At 44.3% G+C, this 15,245-nt stretch overlaps 1 protein-coding gene across 2 annotated transcripts in view; it reads right to left on the bottom strand.

Annotated features, from left to right (window-relative positions):
* LOC137325204 (CMP-N-acetylneuraminate-beta-1,4-galactoside alpha-2,3-sialyltransferase-like) overlaps positions 1 to 15,245 on the bottom strand; it is a 401,305-nt gene that overhangs the window by 54,570 nt on the left and 331,490 nt on the right. For both annotated transcript variants that reach the window (XM_067990038.1, XM_067990039.1), the window contains one exon: positions 569 to 715. In XM_067990038.1, the coding sequence (XP_067846139.1) occupies positions 569 to 715 (147 nt within the window). The remainder of the gene's footprint in view (positions 1 to 568; positions 716 to 15,245) is intronic.

Here is a 15,245-nt window from a genome sequence, read left to right as displayed (position 1 = left end):
GCTTGATGTTTGTGGCAAGTGCACAATATCTCACATGTTTGGACACTGCATTTTTTTGCACATTGCTATGGTCTGGTCCTGCTCAGATCTATCTAAAGTGTTGCGTAATATGCTGACAACTACCCAACCCCAAAAATACCCTGTGTTTTGCATTTTTTTGTGTTTGCTGTGCTTACTTTTTGAATGTTACTATGCTTTGCAGTTTCCTTAAATGTTCTCTTACGCCCTCTGCCATTGCCACTTTAACAGGTCATTAGGTAGTGCATGAGAGCAACTCAAGTGACTTGTCCCCTGTATTACCCCCTTGTGGAAAAATAATCTGGTATATCAGTGGCTCTTTCCCCCTTCCCCCACCATAGCCCATCCAAGATGAGAATGATTGCTGCATGTGGAAATGGCAGTATAAATCTATACCCTTTCATTTCCTGGCACAGTGCTGTATATTAATGCTCTGTGTGCCTGAACTGTGAATTACATATTGTTCAACTGCAAAATATTTTGTCATGATTCCACATTGCTACATTGGAAAATCCAACTGTTTCATAGATAGCCAAAATGTTTTACTCACCCCACGACCCATCATCCCATTGTTGACTGGAAGGCCAATAAACGTGAAAGCTGCTTCACGGATGAAATAAGGATTCAGAATTCGGATTTCTTGGGGCTCCTTTGGGACAACTGTGGCAACAGACTTCCAGAAACCATCTGAAGGACTCTGGAAATAAAGAAAGCAAAATGGGTATTGTCCACTTACACAAAATCAATGTCTTCTTCAGTCTTCATTTCTGTCTTTTGTATCCTATTTCCATTTAATGTCAATTGCCCAGATAATGAAGAAAACTACCACCTATCCTGAACTAAATTTTTTGATTGGATGCTAACCATTAGTTTGCCTATTGCACATGGCAGTTTGTTGTCTTGATTGCTACAGCACTGGACTCTTGAAACAGGCAGGTTTTTCTCTTCTTTCTTTTTATCTTAAGTTTGAGAGTTCTTTTTGCCTTTCTTTGTTCCATGCAACATTTTCTGACTGAGCATGCAAGTGCAAATCACCTGCTTGAACTGGTTGATCATAATGCTATGGATTAATTTGCTGATTGATTTTTTTTGTAACACATGGAAGCAGCAGTTGATGCCTTCGAGTCAACCCCAACTGAGAGAGGGGAAGCCACTACATGGGGAAATTTCAGGCAGGGAAGAGCTTGGCCACGATTTAAACCCCCCCCCGCCCATCGGGGGTTGGGGGGGGGGGATTAAAATATTGGGATCAAGCAACCCGACTCCATTCCCGGCCGTTTAAATTTTAACCATCACAAATCAGGCCATCGACGAGGCTCCCGCAGAATGAAATCAGGTTGGGGGTCTAATTAACATTCAAGTCGTGGCCTGATGACATCATTGGTGCCGTGGCTCAAATTTAACTGTAAGTGAGGGGGAGGCCCTGATCCTTCTGCTTCTCCCCTCCCGATGGCAGCCCCAAGCTGCTGCTTCCCTCCCTACCGACTGACGGGGACCGTCTCCATGGTTCCCCAGCTGCAGTCTCATGCCACTTGATTCCGTTCCTGCCCGCCAGCCAGCCTGTCAATTTGGCCGCTCTCTGGCGGGAGTCTGCAGAGTGTCATTTAAATGAGGCCCTGCCATTAAGATTGGCAGGGCCTCCACGTCCCAGCCTTGTTCTTCTCAAGCTTCCAAGCTCCGCTGTACCCTCCCCATCTCCTGTTAATATTGGGGCCCTTGTATCTGGTATATAGGGGAACACACGGTCAGAAAAGACTAGGTGGATCTACTCATTCCCAAAATTTCTCTGTCTCTCAATCACCCAGTCCCTCAAACACTTATCTAACTCTCCCTTAAAATTTTCCATACCATCTGTCTCACTGCCTCCCTTTTCCACACGTTCACCACACCTGGAGCATTGTATACAATTCTGATCACTGCACTACAGCAAGGAAATCCAAGCATTGGGATCAGTTCAGAAAACGGCAACCAAACTGATAAAGCATCTGAGCTATGGAGAATGATCGAAGAGTCTAGGATTATTTAGTCTGACAAAGAGACGGCCCAGTGGAGATATTACTTGACGATCCTTAAACAAATAAATTAGTAAATCGAACCCCGATACTATGTTTGAGATTGCCACAAACTCTAGAACCATAACATAGTTAAATCTAAACTGTGCACTTTTCCTCTTTTAAACTTGAACTACGCCACCTTGTTCTAGATTTTGTGGCAATCTCCAACATATTATTGGGGTTCACTTTATTGGGTTTCAACATAAGAATCTTCAATATTTAAATATCTCTTCTGAGCCTTTTCTTTGTCAGAGTAAACAATCCCTTGCGCTCACACCACTCTACAAAACTCAGACACATCATTAGATTGGCTGCCTTTTCTTACACTGCTCCCATTGTGTGGATATCCTTGCTGTGATGACCAGAATTGTACCAGTTCCTTATAGGGGTTCATCATACTCTCCTCTATTTGTGCCCCATCATCTTGTTATACATCCCAAGACCTGGTTAGCTTTCCTTACTGTTGCTACATCCTGTGCTGATGGTTTCAGTGAGCTATTAACCAATACCCCCAGGTCTCCACCTGTGTTGTGTCCTGCAGCTTAAAGCCATTCAGTTTATATGTAAACAGTTTATTTCCCTTCCTTTGTCGAATTAGTTTACATCTGTCCACCTCTAAACCTATCCAGATCCATTTTTATTTGGTATCATCTGCAAACTTAAACAGCTCTGTTTGTGTCTCTAGCTCCAAATCTTTTATGTACACTGTAAACAAAATTAGTCCCAGTACTGATCCCTATGCCACTTTGCTAGTGATCCCCTAAAGCTCTGTTGACGACCATCCTCTGCTTTCTCTGGTTTAGCTCATTTTCAATCCACTTTAGAAGCTTGCCTCCTATTCCATGTCTCCCTGCCTTGTGGGCTAATCTTTTGTTTGATATGGTATCAAAAGCCGTGCTGAAATCTAAATATATCACATTCACAGAATTTCTATTGTCAACAACATGTCATTTCCTTGAACAGCTCCTGTAAATTTATGAGGGAAGATCTTCCTCCCATAAAACCACTCTTGTGTATTACTTCAATGTGGTAGCACATAACACTCCCAGTTGGACTAACTAATATATAACTTAGGTTTTGACGGTTCACAGCAAGTTGTTAATTAAAGCCCTCTTCTCCAAATAGAGTCCATCATCTCAGTTGAAGGAAACGGTAAAAAAATGATCATGACCAGCTTTATCCGATAAAAGCACTTGTCTCAATGACTGATTGTGAAATGACTGAAACTATGGAGAAGTCTGCTATCCAGCTCTCCCAGTTGAAGGATGAAACACAGCATAAGCTGGAGACGTAGGGAGAATGAAACTAAAATTGTAAAAAGCAAGTGAATAATAACTAAAGTTGCCTGTTGTATGAACGCAAACATTCCACTTGATTTATGACATCCAAAACGAAAAACACTTTAGAAACTCCAGCAAGTAGTAGGCACTTTGTCAATATCACAACGTGCAAAGGTTTAGTCAGCAACACATACCTCAAATCTTGTTGCAAAATACATATTTCTGCCCTGCTCTCAGATTAACTGCTCCACAGCTGAATAGGTGCTGTGTGAGGCACATATTGAGAGAAGGATCATAAACTTTACAATAAGAAAATACGGAATTAATTTAAAGTTTTGAACTTTTGAATATTATTGGCAATAATTAGTTGTCAAGATTTTATGAAAAATTGTGCCTTCAGTTCCTTTAAGTTCATCAATTACACATTATGACGTGGATTCAACTATCACGGCAGGATGCTTTCACTTCCCCCCTGCTCATACCTCCACACAACAAATTATTGGAGCCCCCCTGTTAAAGAAATTGAAGATTTGTATTTTCTGCAATATATGGCAAAGAAAACATATTTTCTCCTCAACCTAATTCTCTCTGAACTTAATTTCTGTAGAACTTCCGGAGACTTGAGGCAGGATTTTAACTGTGAAAAATGGATGGGGCGGGGGCGGGGGCGGGGGAAGCATTGAAAATTGCAACAATTTCAGACCCGCCCCAACCTGCCCATTTCCGGTTTTCACTGGGGCAGGACGAGGGGCGAGCAACCAACCCGCTCTCAGGAGGCTGTGGGCCTCCATTTTGCAAGGTTTTGTGATTTCAACCCCTGGGGGCCGGGATTCCTGGGCCTTCTCCTTCACGCCGCCTGAGAGGAGGCGAGAAGACCCGAAACTGCAGGTAGGTGCCTTTCAGCCACAGCTTTTGGGCCTGGAGGAGCAGGAGTGCTTCTTCCAGGTCCAACAAGCCTACATGCAGGGACCGCCCCCCCGCCAAAGATCGCAGACCCCCTTCCCACCAATCGCGGACTCCCGCGATGACCCCCATCCCGGTGACTGACTCCTGAGTTCCCCCCCATGACCTCCAATCCCCCCACCCCCATGACTGACCCCCCCCCCCCCCCCCCCAGTGACTGACCTTCGATGACCAACCTCCCCCAACCCCGTGACCCCCACGCCCCCATACCCACACCCATACAATCTAGGACTTACCTGAACACTTACCTGAAGTCATCCTCTTCCTTGCTCTGTTCCTGTCCGACTGAGACCGCCCTGTCAATCAGGCTGACGTGTTGGACGGGAAACCGACAAAAAAAAGACGTACTTACGTCAAAATCGTAGGGACATCCGGGAAACCCGTACATCCAGGTTTCCGATCTGCGATTCGAACCCCCCGCACCCCCCCCCCGCCCTCTTCACAGCTCCATGTCAAAATCCTGGCCTTGGTATCTGGTAAACATTTCCTTTTTTTTCAGTCAGATGAGATGCATGACATAAGTTGTCTTAAAACTGATCAGTTGAATGAGAAGATTAGATATTGGAGAAGCGCTGTGGTGTTGAAGACTTTTTAAAAATTCGTTCATGGGATGTGGGCGTCGCTGGCGAGGCCGGCATTTATTGTCCATCCCTAATTGCCCTGGAGAAGGTGGTGGTGAGCCACCTTCTTGAACCGCTGCAGTCCGTGTGGTGAAGGTTCTCCCACAGTGCTGTTAGGAAGGGAGTTCGAGGATTTTGACCCAGCGACGATGAAGGAACGGCGATATATTTCCAAGTTGGGATGGTGTGCGACTTGGAGGAGAACGTGCAGGTGGTGTTGTTCCCATGTGCCTGCTGCTCTTGTCCTTCTAGGTGGTAGAGGTCGCGGGTTTGGGAGGTGCTGTCGAAGAAGCCTTGGCGAGTTGCTGCAGTGCATCCTGTGGATGGTACACACTGCAGCCACAGTGCACTGGTGGTGAAGGGAGTGAATGTTTAGGGTGGTGGATGGGGTGCCAATCAAGTGGGCTGCTTTGTCCTGGATGGTGTCGAGCTTCTTGAGTATTGTTGGAGCTGCACTCATCCAGGCAAGTGGAGAGTATTCCATCACACTCCTGACTTGTGCCTTGTAGATGGTGGAAAGGCTTTGGGGAGTCAGGAGGTGAGTCACTCGCCGCAGAATACCCAGCCTCTGACCTGCTCTTGTAGCCACAGTATTTATATGGCTGGTCCAGCTAACTTTCTGGTCAATGGTGACCCCCAGGATGTTGCTGGTGGGGGATTCGGCGATGGTAATGCCGTTGAATGTCAAGGGGAGGTGGTTAGACCCTCTCTTGTTGGAGATGGTCATTGCCTGGCACTTGTCTGGCACGAATGTTACTTGTCACTTATGAGCCCAAGCCTGGATGTTGTCCAGGTCTTGCTGCATGCGGGCTCAGACTGCTTCATTATCTGAGGGGTTGCGAATGGAACTGAACACTGTGCAATCATCAGCGAACATCCCCATTTCTGATCTCATGATGGAGGGAAGGTGCTGAAGATGGTTGGGCCTAGGACACTGCCCTGAGGAACTCCTGTAGCAATGTCTGGGGCTGAGATGATTGGCCTCCAACAACCACTACCATCTTCCTTTGTGCTAGGTATGACTCCAGCCACTGGACAGTTATCCCCCTGCTTCCCATTGACTTCAATTTTACTGGGGCTCCTTGGTGCCATACCCGGTCAAATGCTGCCTTGATGTCAAGGGCAGTCACTATCACCTCACCTCTGGAATTCAGCTCTTTTGTCCATGTTTGGACAAAGGCTGCAATGAGGTCTGGAGCAGAGTGGTCCTGACGGAACCCAAACTGAGCATCGGTGAGCAGGTTATTGGTGAGTAAGTGCCGCTTGATAGCACTGTCGACGACACCTTCCATCACTTTGCTGATGATTGAGAGTAGACTGATGGGGCGGTAATTGGCCAGATTGGATTTGTCCTGCTTCTTGTGGACAGGATATATCTGGGCAATTTTCCACATTGTCGGGTAGATGCCAGTGTTGTAGCTGTACTGGAACAGCTTGACTGGAGGCGCAGCTAGTTCTGGAGCACAAGTCTTCAGCACTACAGTCAGGATGTTGTTGGGGCCCATAGCCTTTGCTGTATCCAGCGCACTCAGCCATTTCTTGATATCACGTGGAGTGAAACGAATTGGCTAAAGACTGGCTTCTGTGATGGTGGGGATATCTGGAGGAGGCCGAGATGGATCATCCACTCGGCACTTCTGGATGAAGATCGTTGCAAACACTTCAGCCTTGTCTTTTGCACTCACGTGCTGGACTCCGCCATTATTGAGGATGGGGATGTTTGCAGAGCCTCCTCCTCCCGTTAGTTGTTTAATTGTCCACCACCATTCACGACTGGATGTGGCAGGACTGCAGAGCTTTGATCTGATCCGTTGGTTGTGGAATCGCTTAGATCTGTCTATAGCATGTTGCTTCCACTGTTTAGCATGCATGTAGTCCTGAGTTGTAGCTTCACCAAGTTGTGACCTCATTTTTAGGTACACCTGGTGCTGCTCCTGGCATGCTCTTCTACACTCCTCATTGAACCAGGGTTGATCCCCTGGCTTGTTGGTAATGGTCAAGTGAGGAATATGCCGGGCCATGAGGTTACAGATTGTGCTGGAATACAATTCTGCTGCTGCTGATGGCCCACAGCGCCTCATGCATGCCCAGTTTTGAGCTGCTAGATCTGTTCTGAATCTATCCCATTTAGCACGGTGGTAGTTGCACACAACACGTTGGATGGTGTCCTCAGTGCACATGGGACTTCATCACCAATACTCCTACCAATACTGTCATGGACAGATGCATTTGCGATAGGTAGATTGGTGAGGACGAGGTCAAGTAAGTTTTTCCCTCGTGTTGGTTCGCTCACCACCTGCCGCAGGCCCAGTCTGGCAGCTATGTCGTTCAGGACTCGGCCAGCAGTGGTGCTACCGAGCCACTCTTGGTGATGGACATTGAAGTCCCCACCCAGAGTACATTCTGTGCCCTTGCTACCCTCAGTGCTTCTTCCAAGTGGTGTTCAACATGGAGGAGGACTGATTCATCAGCTGAGGGAGGGCGGTAGGTGGTAATCAGCAGGAGGTTTCCTTGCCCATGTTTGACCTGATGCCATGAGATTTCATGGGGTCCAGAGTCAATGTTGAGGACTCCCAGGGCCACTCCCTCCAGATTGTATATCACTGTACCGCCACCTCTGGTGGGTCTGTCCTGCCGGTGGGACAGGACATACCCAGGGATGGTGATGGAAGAGTCTGGGACGTTGGCTGAAAGGTATGATTCTGTGAGTATGGCTATGTCAGGCTGTTGCTTGACTAGTCTGTGGGACAGCTCTCCCAATTTTGCACAAGTCCCCAGATGTTAGTGAGGAGGACCTTGCAGGGTCGACTGCGCTTGGTTTGCCTTTGTCGTGTCTGGTGCCTAGTGGTCTGATGTCGGGTGGTCCGTCCGGTTTTATTCTTATTATGACTTTTTTTAGCGAGATTTTACAACTGAGTGGCTTGATAGGCCATTTCAGAGGGCAATTAAGAATCAACCACATTGCTGTGTGTCTGGAGTCACATATAGGCCAGACCGGGTAAGGACGGCAGGCTTCCTTCCCTAAAGGACATGAGTGAACCAGATGGGTTTTTACGTCAATCCAGTAGTTTCATGGCCACCATTACTGATACTAGTATTTTAATTCCAGATTTCATTTAATTAATTGAATTTTAATTAATTGAATTTAAATTCCCCAGCTGCCGTGGCGGGATTTGAACTCATGACTCTGAATTATTAGTCCAGGCCGCTGGATTACTAGTCCAGTAACATAACCACTATGCTACCGTACCCGTAAGATGACCTCATAACAGTAGTCCAAATTAATTTAGTTTGACTTCGAGAATGATATGTTACAGTGACAATACTGAAAGGCAGGATGGAGTGTTGCTAACAAATCAAGAATTAGAGCACTAATCAGCTGTGACCACAAAATGCAGACATAAAGCTTCCCCCTAAACAATTTTCTCACCTTTTTCCTGTTCTACGCATGCCATGCACCAACTGTAATCAAATAACCTGCTTTAAGGACTGTTCCAAACCAAAATCAGCTTGAGGTGTGCAGGAATGGGCATGTGATGATTCACCAATTGATTTTCCTTCACTCTGTAAGCATTGCAGCTGAGAAAATTAGCAACGTGGGGACTGTGCACATGTTTCAACACTGTGCACTAAAGCTTGGAATCATAGATGTAATGCATCAATAGGCAGCAACTGTATTTGAAGGTTTCCATTGGATGTCTACTTTTTAAAAGGATGTCCACATTATGATTCCAAGCTAGCTTTTTAAGAACATAAGAAACAGGAGCAGGTGTAGGCCATACGGCTCCTCGAGCCTGCTCCACCATTCAATAAGATCATGGCTGCTCTTTGACCTCAACTCCACTTTCCCGCCTGATCCCCGTATCCCTTGATTCCCTTAGTGTCCAAAAATCTTTTGATCTCAGCCTTGAATATACTCAATGACTGAGCATCCACAGCCCTCTGGGGTAGAGAATTCTGAAAATTCATCACCTTCTGAGTGAAGACATTTTTCCTCATCTCGGTCCTAAATGGCCGACCCCTTATCTTGAGACCATGACCCCTAGTTCTAGACTCTCCAGCCAGGGGAAACAGCCTCTCACCATCTACCCTGTCAAGCCCTCTAAGAATTTTATACATTTCAATGAGGTCACCTCTCATTCTTCTAAGCTCCAGAGAGTATAGGCTCATTCTACTAATTCTCCTCATAGGACAACCCTCTCAACCCAGGAATCAATCCAATGAACCTTCATTGCACCCCCTCTAAGGCAAGTATGTTCTTCCTTAGGTAAGGAGACCAAAACTGTACTCAGTACTCCAGGTGTGGTCTCACAAAAGCCCTGTACAATGCAGCAATTCCTTACTCTTGTACTCCAACCCCCTTGCAATAAAGGCCAAGATACCATGTGCCTTCCAGTTGCTTGCTGTATCTGCATGCTAACTTTCTGTGTTTCGTGTACATGGACACCCAAATCCCTGTGGACATCAACATTCAATAGTTTCTCACCATTTAAAAAAATATTCAGTTTTTCTATTCTTCCTACCAAAGTGAATAACGTCACATTTCCCCACATTATACTCCATCTGCCAACTTCTTGTCCACTCACTTAACCTGTCTACATCCCTTTACAGACTCTTTGGGCAGGATTTTAAAAGGGAAAAACGGATGGGTTGTGTGTGGGGTGGGGGGGGGGGGGGGGCATTGAAAATTGCAACAATTTCAGATTCACCCCCAACCCGCCTATTTCTGGTTTTCACTGGGGTGGGTAACTAACCTGCTCTCAGGAGGCGGGTTGGTCACTAAACCTTTCCAGGAGGCTGTGGGCCTCCTTTTTGAAAGGTTTTGCGATTTCAACCTCTGGGAGGCGGGATTCCTGGGCCTTCTCCTTCACGCCACTTGAGAGGAGGCGAGAAGGCACAAAACTGCAGGTAAGAGCCTTTCTGGCACAGCTTGTGGGCCCGGAGGAACAGGAGTGCTTCCCCGAGGACCAACAAGCCTACCTGCAGCAACCCCCACAATGATCGCAGAACCCCCCCCCCACAATGATCGCAGACCCCTGATCCCGACCCACCCCCCCACCGGTAACTGACACCCGATCGCCCCCAATGACTGACCCACCCCCATGACCCCTGATTCCCCCCTCCCATGACTGACCTCCGATGACTGACTCCCCCCCCCCCGGTGACCCCCGTGTCCTCCCATGCCCCCGCGCCCACCTTCCCACCATCCATACAATCTAAGACTTACCTGAAGATGTCCTCTTGCTCTGCTCCCATCTGACTGAGAGCAGCCTGTCAATCAGACTGGCCTGTCGGACGGGAAACCAACAAAAAAAGTAAATACGTCAAAATCGTAAGGATGTCCGGGAAACCCGTACTTCCGGGTTTTCCATACGCGATTCGACTCCCCCGCCCCTTTTCTGGCTCCAGGTTAAAATCCTGGCCCTTGTGTCCTCCTCACAGCTTACTTTCCCACCTAGCTTTGTATCATCAGCAAACTTGGATACATTACACTCGGCCCCTTCATCTAAGTCATTAATATAGATTGTAAATAGCTGAGGCCCCAGCACTGATCCTTGCGGTACCCGACTAGTTACAGCCTGCCAACCTGAAAATGACCCGTTTATTCCTACTCTCTGTTTTCTGTCCATTAACCAATCCTTTATCCATGCTAATATATTACCCCCAACCCCATGAGCCCTTATCTTGTGTAACAGCCTTTTGTGTGGCACCTTATGGAATGCCTTTTGAAAATCCAAATATACTACATCGACTGGTTCCCCTTTATCTACCCTACTAGTTACATCCTCAAAAAACTCTAATAGATTTGTTAAACACTATTTCCCTTTCATAAAACCATGTTGACTCTGCCTAATCATAATATGATCAGGCAAAGTGCCCCGTTACCACATCCTTAATAATAGATTCCAGCATTTTCCTCACTACTGATGTCAGGCTAAGTGGCCTGTAGTTCACTGTTTTCTCTCTCCCTTCTTTCTTGAATAGCGGTGTTACATTTGCTATCTTCCAATCCATTGGGACCGTTTCAGAATCTAGGGAATTTTGGAAGATATTAACCAATGCATCCACTATCTCTTACAAAAAAGAAATCTTGAGGAAGACTCATTAAAAAAACACTCCAATATGTAACACGTCTGATGACGGAATGCAGTATGTAACATAAAAACAACCAGCTCTTGTTCTCACACCACACCAAGCACACTGCCTGCCAAACAACTCCTCAGACACACTACCATCAGTGCTTCTGTAGGACTAATAGCACTCACTATGAACACAAATGGTTTGGACTCATCTCTGGCAAGAACTAGATTCTCAGTGAATAACAAGTGACTCAATAGAGAAGCCGTAATATGATTCTTGACGGAATGATACTCTTTTTCGATACAGATTATTACGGTAGTCATGCTATTCTTTATGTAAAAAAAGAATTTATCAAAGGTCAAAGGTTTTGTTATGGTTTTCTTTGCAAAAAGTGAGAATGTTCCATTCCCAGTGGATATCAGCAGTAAAGACTGCTTAGGATGCTGATAAGGATGTTGCGAAGTCAGGAGCAATCAGTACCAGTTAGATCCTGCTGTGTACTCAGTCGGCACTAACTATTTGCAGGTCAGGTGCCTCAGGATCAGTGTCCAGGCTGATCCCAACAACCAATTTGTAGGATACTCTGTGGATCCACTCCAGGACACACCTATATCCAAAATCAATGCAAAGATTTCAGGGAGGAGAATTAAAATTAGTAAGTTTCAGTGTTTCTTTAGTCTTTTCTCATAAATCAATCGTCTGATGTCAGAGAACAGCCTTGTAGTACTTCTCTGAACTGTCCTTAGGGCTTGTATATTTTCCTTGTGTCTTGGTATCAAAATTGGAAACAGTACTCAAAGTGTTATTAAGTCAAGTCTTATTATTCCACTATACAGTTTAAACATAATATCCTTTGACTTACTTTCTATTGATTTAGAAATGTAGCTCAGCATTCTGTTCACTTTGCCGATTACTGCTCCACATTGACTTGACATGTTAAGTGCTGACACTACTTTTAAAAGGGCACATATAAAATGCCAGATACTGTGAATTTTGACAGCCAAATCCTGGGCCAGTTTGCCCATAGAAGTATCTTACCTCCCTCAACATAAAATGCTACAATTTTCATCTACTTGCATTCAGTCATTAACCTTTTGAGATATGATAAATCCTTTTAGCTATTAAAATACATAGTTTCTTATAACATGGATACAAATGATTATATTACACATTGTAAATGTACAGAAGATGTAGCAATACTGAAATGTATAGAACCATACACAATATATTAGTATTCTGAAAATAAACTGAAGATTGTAATCTGGTCAACAAAATCAATATTTGCGATTGAAAAGTCCAAGATCAGATTATCTTAATAATCACTGATAGGTTCAAGAGATAACCTGTCAAATACTGTAGCAGTGCTTCAGCACCAAGATCCAAAATTACAGTCTTTGATAGGTTATCTTCTGAGTCTATCACAATGATTATTAAGATAATCTGGTCTTTTCAATCACAAATATTGATTTTGTTTCAATCTCTGATGCTTTTGAATAGTATTGGAGAATTGAATCCTAAAGAATATCCTCTGGGTCAAAATCTCCTCGGCAATACCCAGGGGTGGGGGAGGTAAATCTTGTCGGCTATTTGTGGTAAATAGATAAATCATTCAATATAATACATCAGTCACAGTTATAACTTACTGTGGTATTATGCTAATGCCTTGGGACATTTTACTACGTTAAAGGTGCTATATAAATGCAAGTTGTTGTATTGCTTTATGTATTTTCAATTTTTTTTTAAACGAAAGTGGACCAGTTACTTGAATATAGTTCCTCAGATTCCAACACCAGAGAGCATAGCCTACTCTGCTCACTGCACCCACCCCCTCCACCCAATCCCAAGCCTTCAAGGATTAACAAGGGCACGAACAAATTTGGTTCTCCTATTGCCTAAATAGCACTGTGATAAAGTAATTAGGTAAAAACCAGCAGATTGCTTAACAGATTTGTATCACAAAGTAAATATTGCAAAGTTTTTGTAGTTTGCCGAACAGACTTTTAGAATTGAATGTACACATTTGCTTAAGCAGTTGTGGCAATGAACTCATATGACTATTATAACAGAGTGTGTGTTAAACAGTTCTGAGACTGACCAGCCTTGTTATCATTGGCCTAAGATATGCAAGGATATTTCAAAAAGCCTTTTGGCAGTTTAGTTTGTTGTGTTTAGTTTTTCATTTTCCCCATTAGGATCCCATTATTACTGTCTTCTGCCACTATGCTGCTTCTCCTTCAACCCGGAAGATAGAATGATCCTATTTGCTAACTTGTTCATGGCTGCCATTACTGATATTCTATAATTGGTTACAATGGCAACTTTGTGTAGTGAAGCCCTTCCATTTTGCCTCAACGCTGAGATGAGATACTCTACCATAATAGAGTGCTTTTCTTACCGATTTGGATTATAACTGCCAAACAAAACTTGTTGAGATTCTGTGTTTCATTGACAGTAAAGAATAAACTTGACCCTCTGCTTGAGATCCAGCACCGACACTACTCTACATGAGCTATTTGCTGTCTGGACAGGATTGCAATGTACCACTGATATACCTACTGAACTCTCTAAACAGTAGTCCATTAATCCATCACTAGGACTATCTGAACATTTGCACTAAAGTCTACTAGTCCCTTGCCGGACTTACAAGGTGTTCTAAATAAGATACCACTATATCATTCCTTGTAAATGGGCATTCAATACTCTATGGCTGGAGTTGTTGGGCTGGTATTGAAGTTCTATCAATGGTATTCAAACCAAGGGTCTCAAATCAAGGTTGCAGAATAAGACAAGTGGTGCCATAAACCTGTAAACATGTGTTTAAGGAGTGGCATTGCTACAATTGTTTAGCTCCAGCTGTTTTGGTGCAATGGAAAAACCCAGAACTAAATGTCATCCATTCAATTCGGCAAAAAACGAAGTTGTCTTGGTTTGGGGGAGGAAGATTTTCTTTTCTCATCAACCAGTGAAATTGTTCAAACACAGGAAAATTCTAGGAATTCTGTCTCCGTCCAAATAAATGTATTTACATTGCTGATTTAGTGGTTGAGGCAAAGACCATTGCATCTTTTAAGAGAAAAATATTTTAAATAATTGAATCAGAGGAAGATACAAGGTTATGAGAAAAGCACAGGAAAGCGGAATTAGTTTCGGATTGCTCTAGCTAAGAGCTGGGTCAGACACAACTGGCCTCCTCTGTGCTGCAAACTTTTATGGTTCCATGGTTATGGCTCCAAGTTTGGAACTATCTGAGCTCTAGAATGTAGAATGCCATCAACATTCAAAATCAGTACTTGATGATTTATCTTTTTAAAAAAAAAATCTGCCCCACTAAAGATTCCAGTGAAAGGTACAAATGAGTTAGGAACATGTCATGAATACTTTCAAGAGAATTAACAGAGACAGAAACTGTCAGGGGAAGTATTCTCAGACTGAAGTACTTAACCACCTATGTGATCAGTGTTCTTCTTAGATTTCTTCCTTCCTAGAGTATTGCTTCATATAAGGACTCTGCACTGCAGCCCAGAAAGACAATCAAGCAAAAGTGAAGCAGAAGAGATCTAATGAGTCAAGCAGGAGAAATTTCCTCGAGGGTCTCTGCTGAATACCATTGATTTTCATAGTGCTTTAAAAATATTTTTAGACCATTCTAGAAGCTTTATTATTGAGCAGCATTGTCTTTGCGCAGTTTTACTGTGTTCAAGGGGAAAAGGAGAATACGTTACGGAACTATATGGAAGAAGAAAATCAATTGAGGCTATTGGATGCAGTCTACAAAGATCTCCCTGCCTGAATTCTTTAGAAATAAAGGAAGCTGGTAATAAATATACAACAAATTCGAGGGTAAGTACATGACACTGCATGGGCTTCCCCTTTAAGCCCCCAGGGAGATTTTGATGGTTCTGAGCCCGGATGCACCATACCGTGTAAATGCAGTGAATCTCGGAAATCAGACAGGTCAGAGCACACTCCTGTAAAGGAATCCGCATAATTTACCTCCATTTAAATGAACGGAGAAAATTTGAGCAGGTTCATTTGCAGCCAAGCATGCTGGCCCACCGATTTTCTGGTAACCCAGGCGATCCAGTGCACCTGGCACAGACCCAGAAAAATTCCCCCCCCAAGTCTCACATTAAATGCGTATGCATTCTTTGTGTACAGAATGAGACAATGACAAGAAACATATTTCATTGCAGGAACACACGCACAGAGAGGCAAACATGTATGCACAA

The sequence above is a fragment of the Heptranchias perlo genome, chromosome 9 (assembly GCF_035084215.1).
Source record: "Heptranchias perlo isolate sHepPer1 chromosome 9, sHepPer1.hap1, whole genome shotgun sequence".
Taxonomy (NCBI): domain Eukaryota; kingdom Metazoa; phylum Chordata; class Chondrichthyes; order Hexanchiformes; family Hexanchidae; genus Heptranchias; species Heptranchias perlo.
The sequence above is the reverse complement of the archived record's forward strand: the minus strand, read 5'-3'. Positions and strand labels throughout refer to the sequence as shown.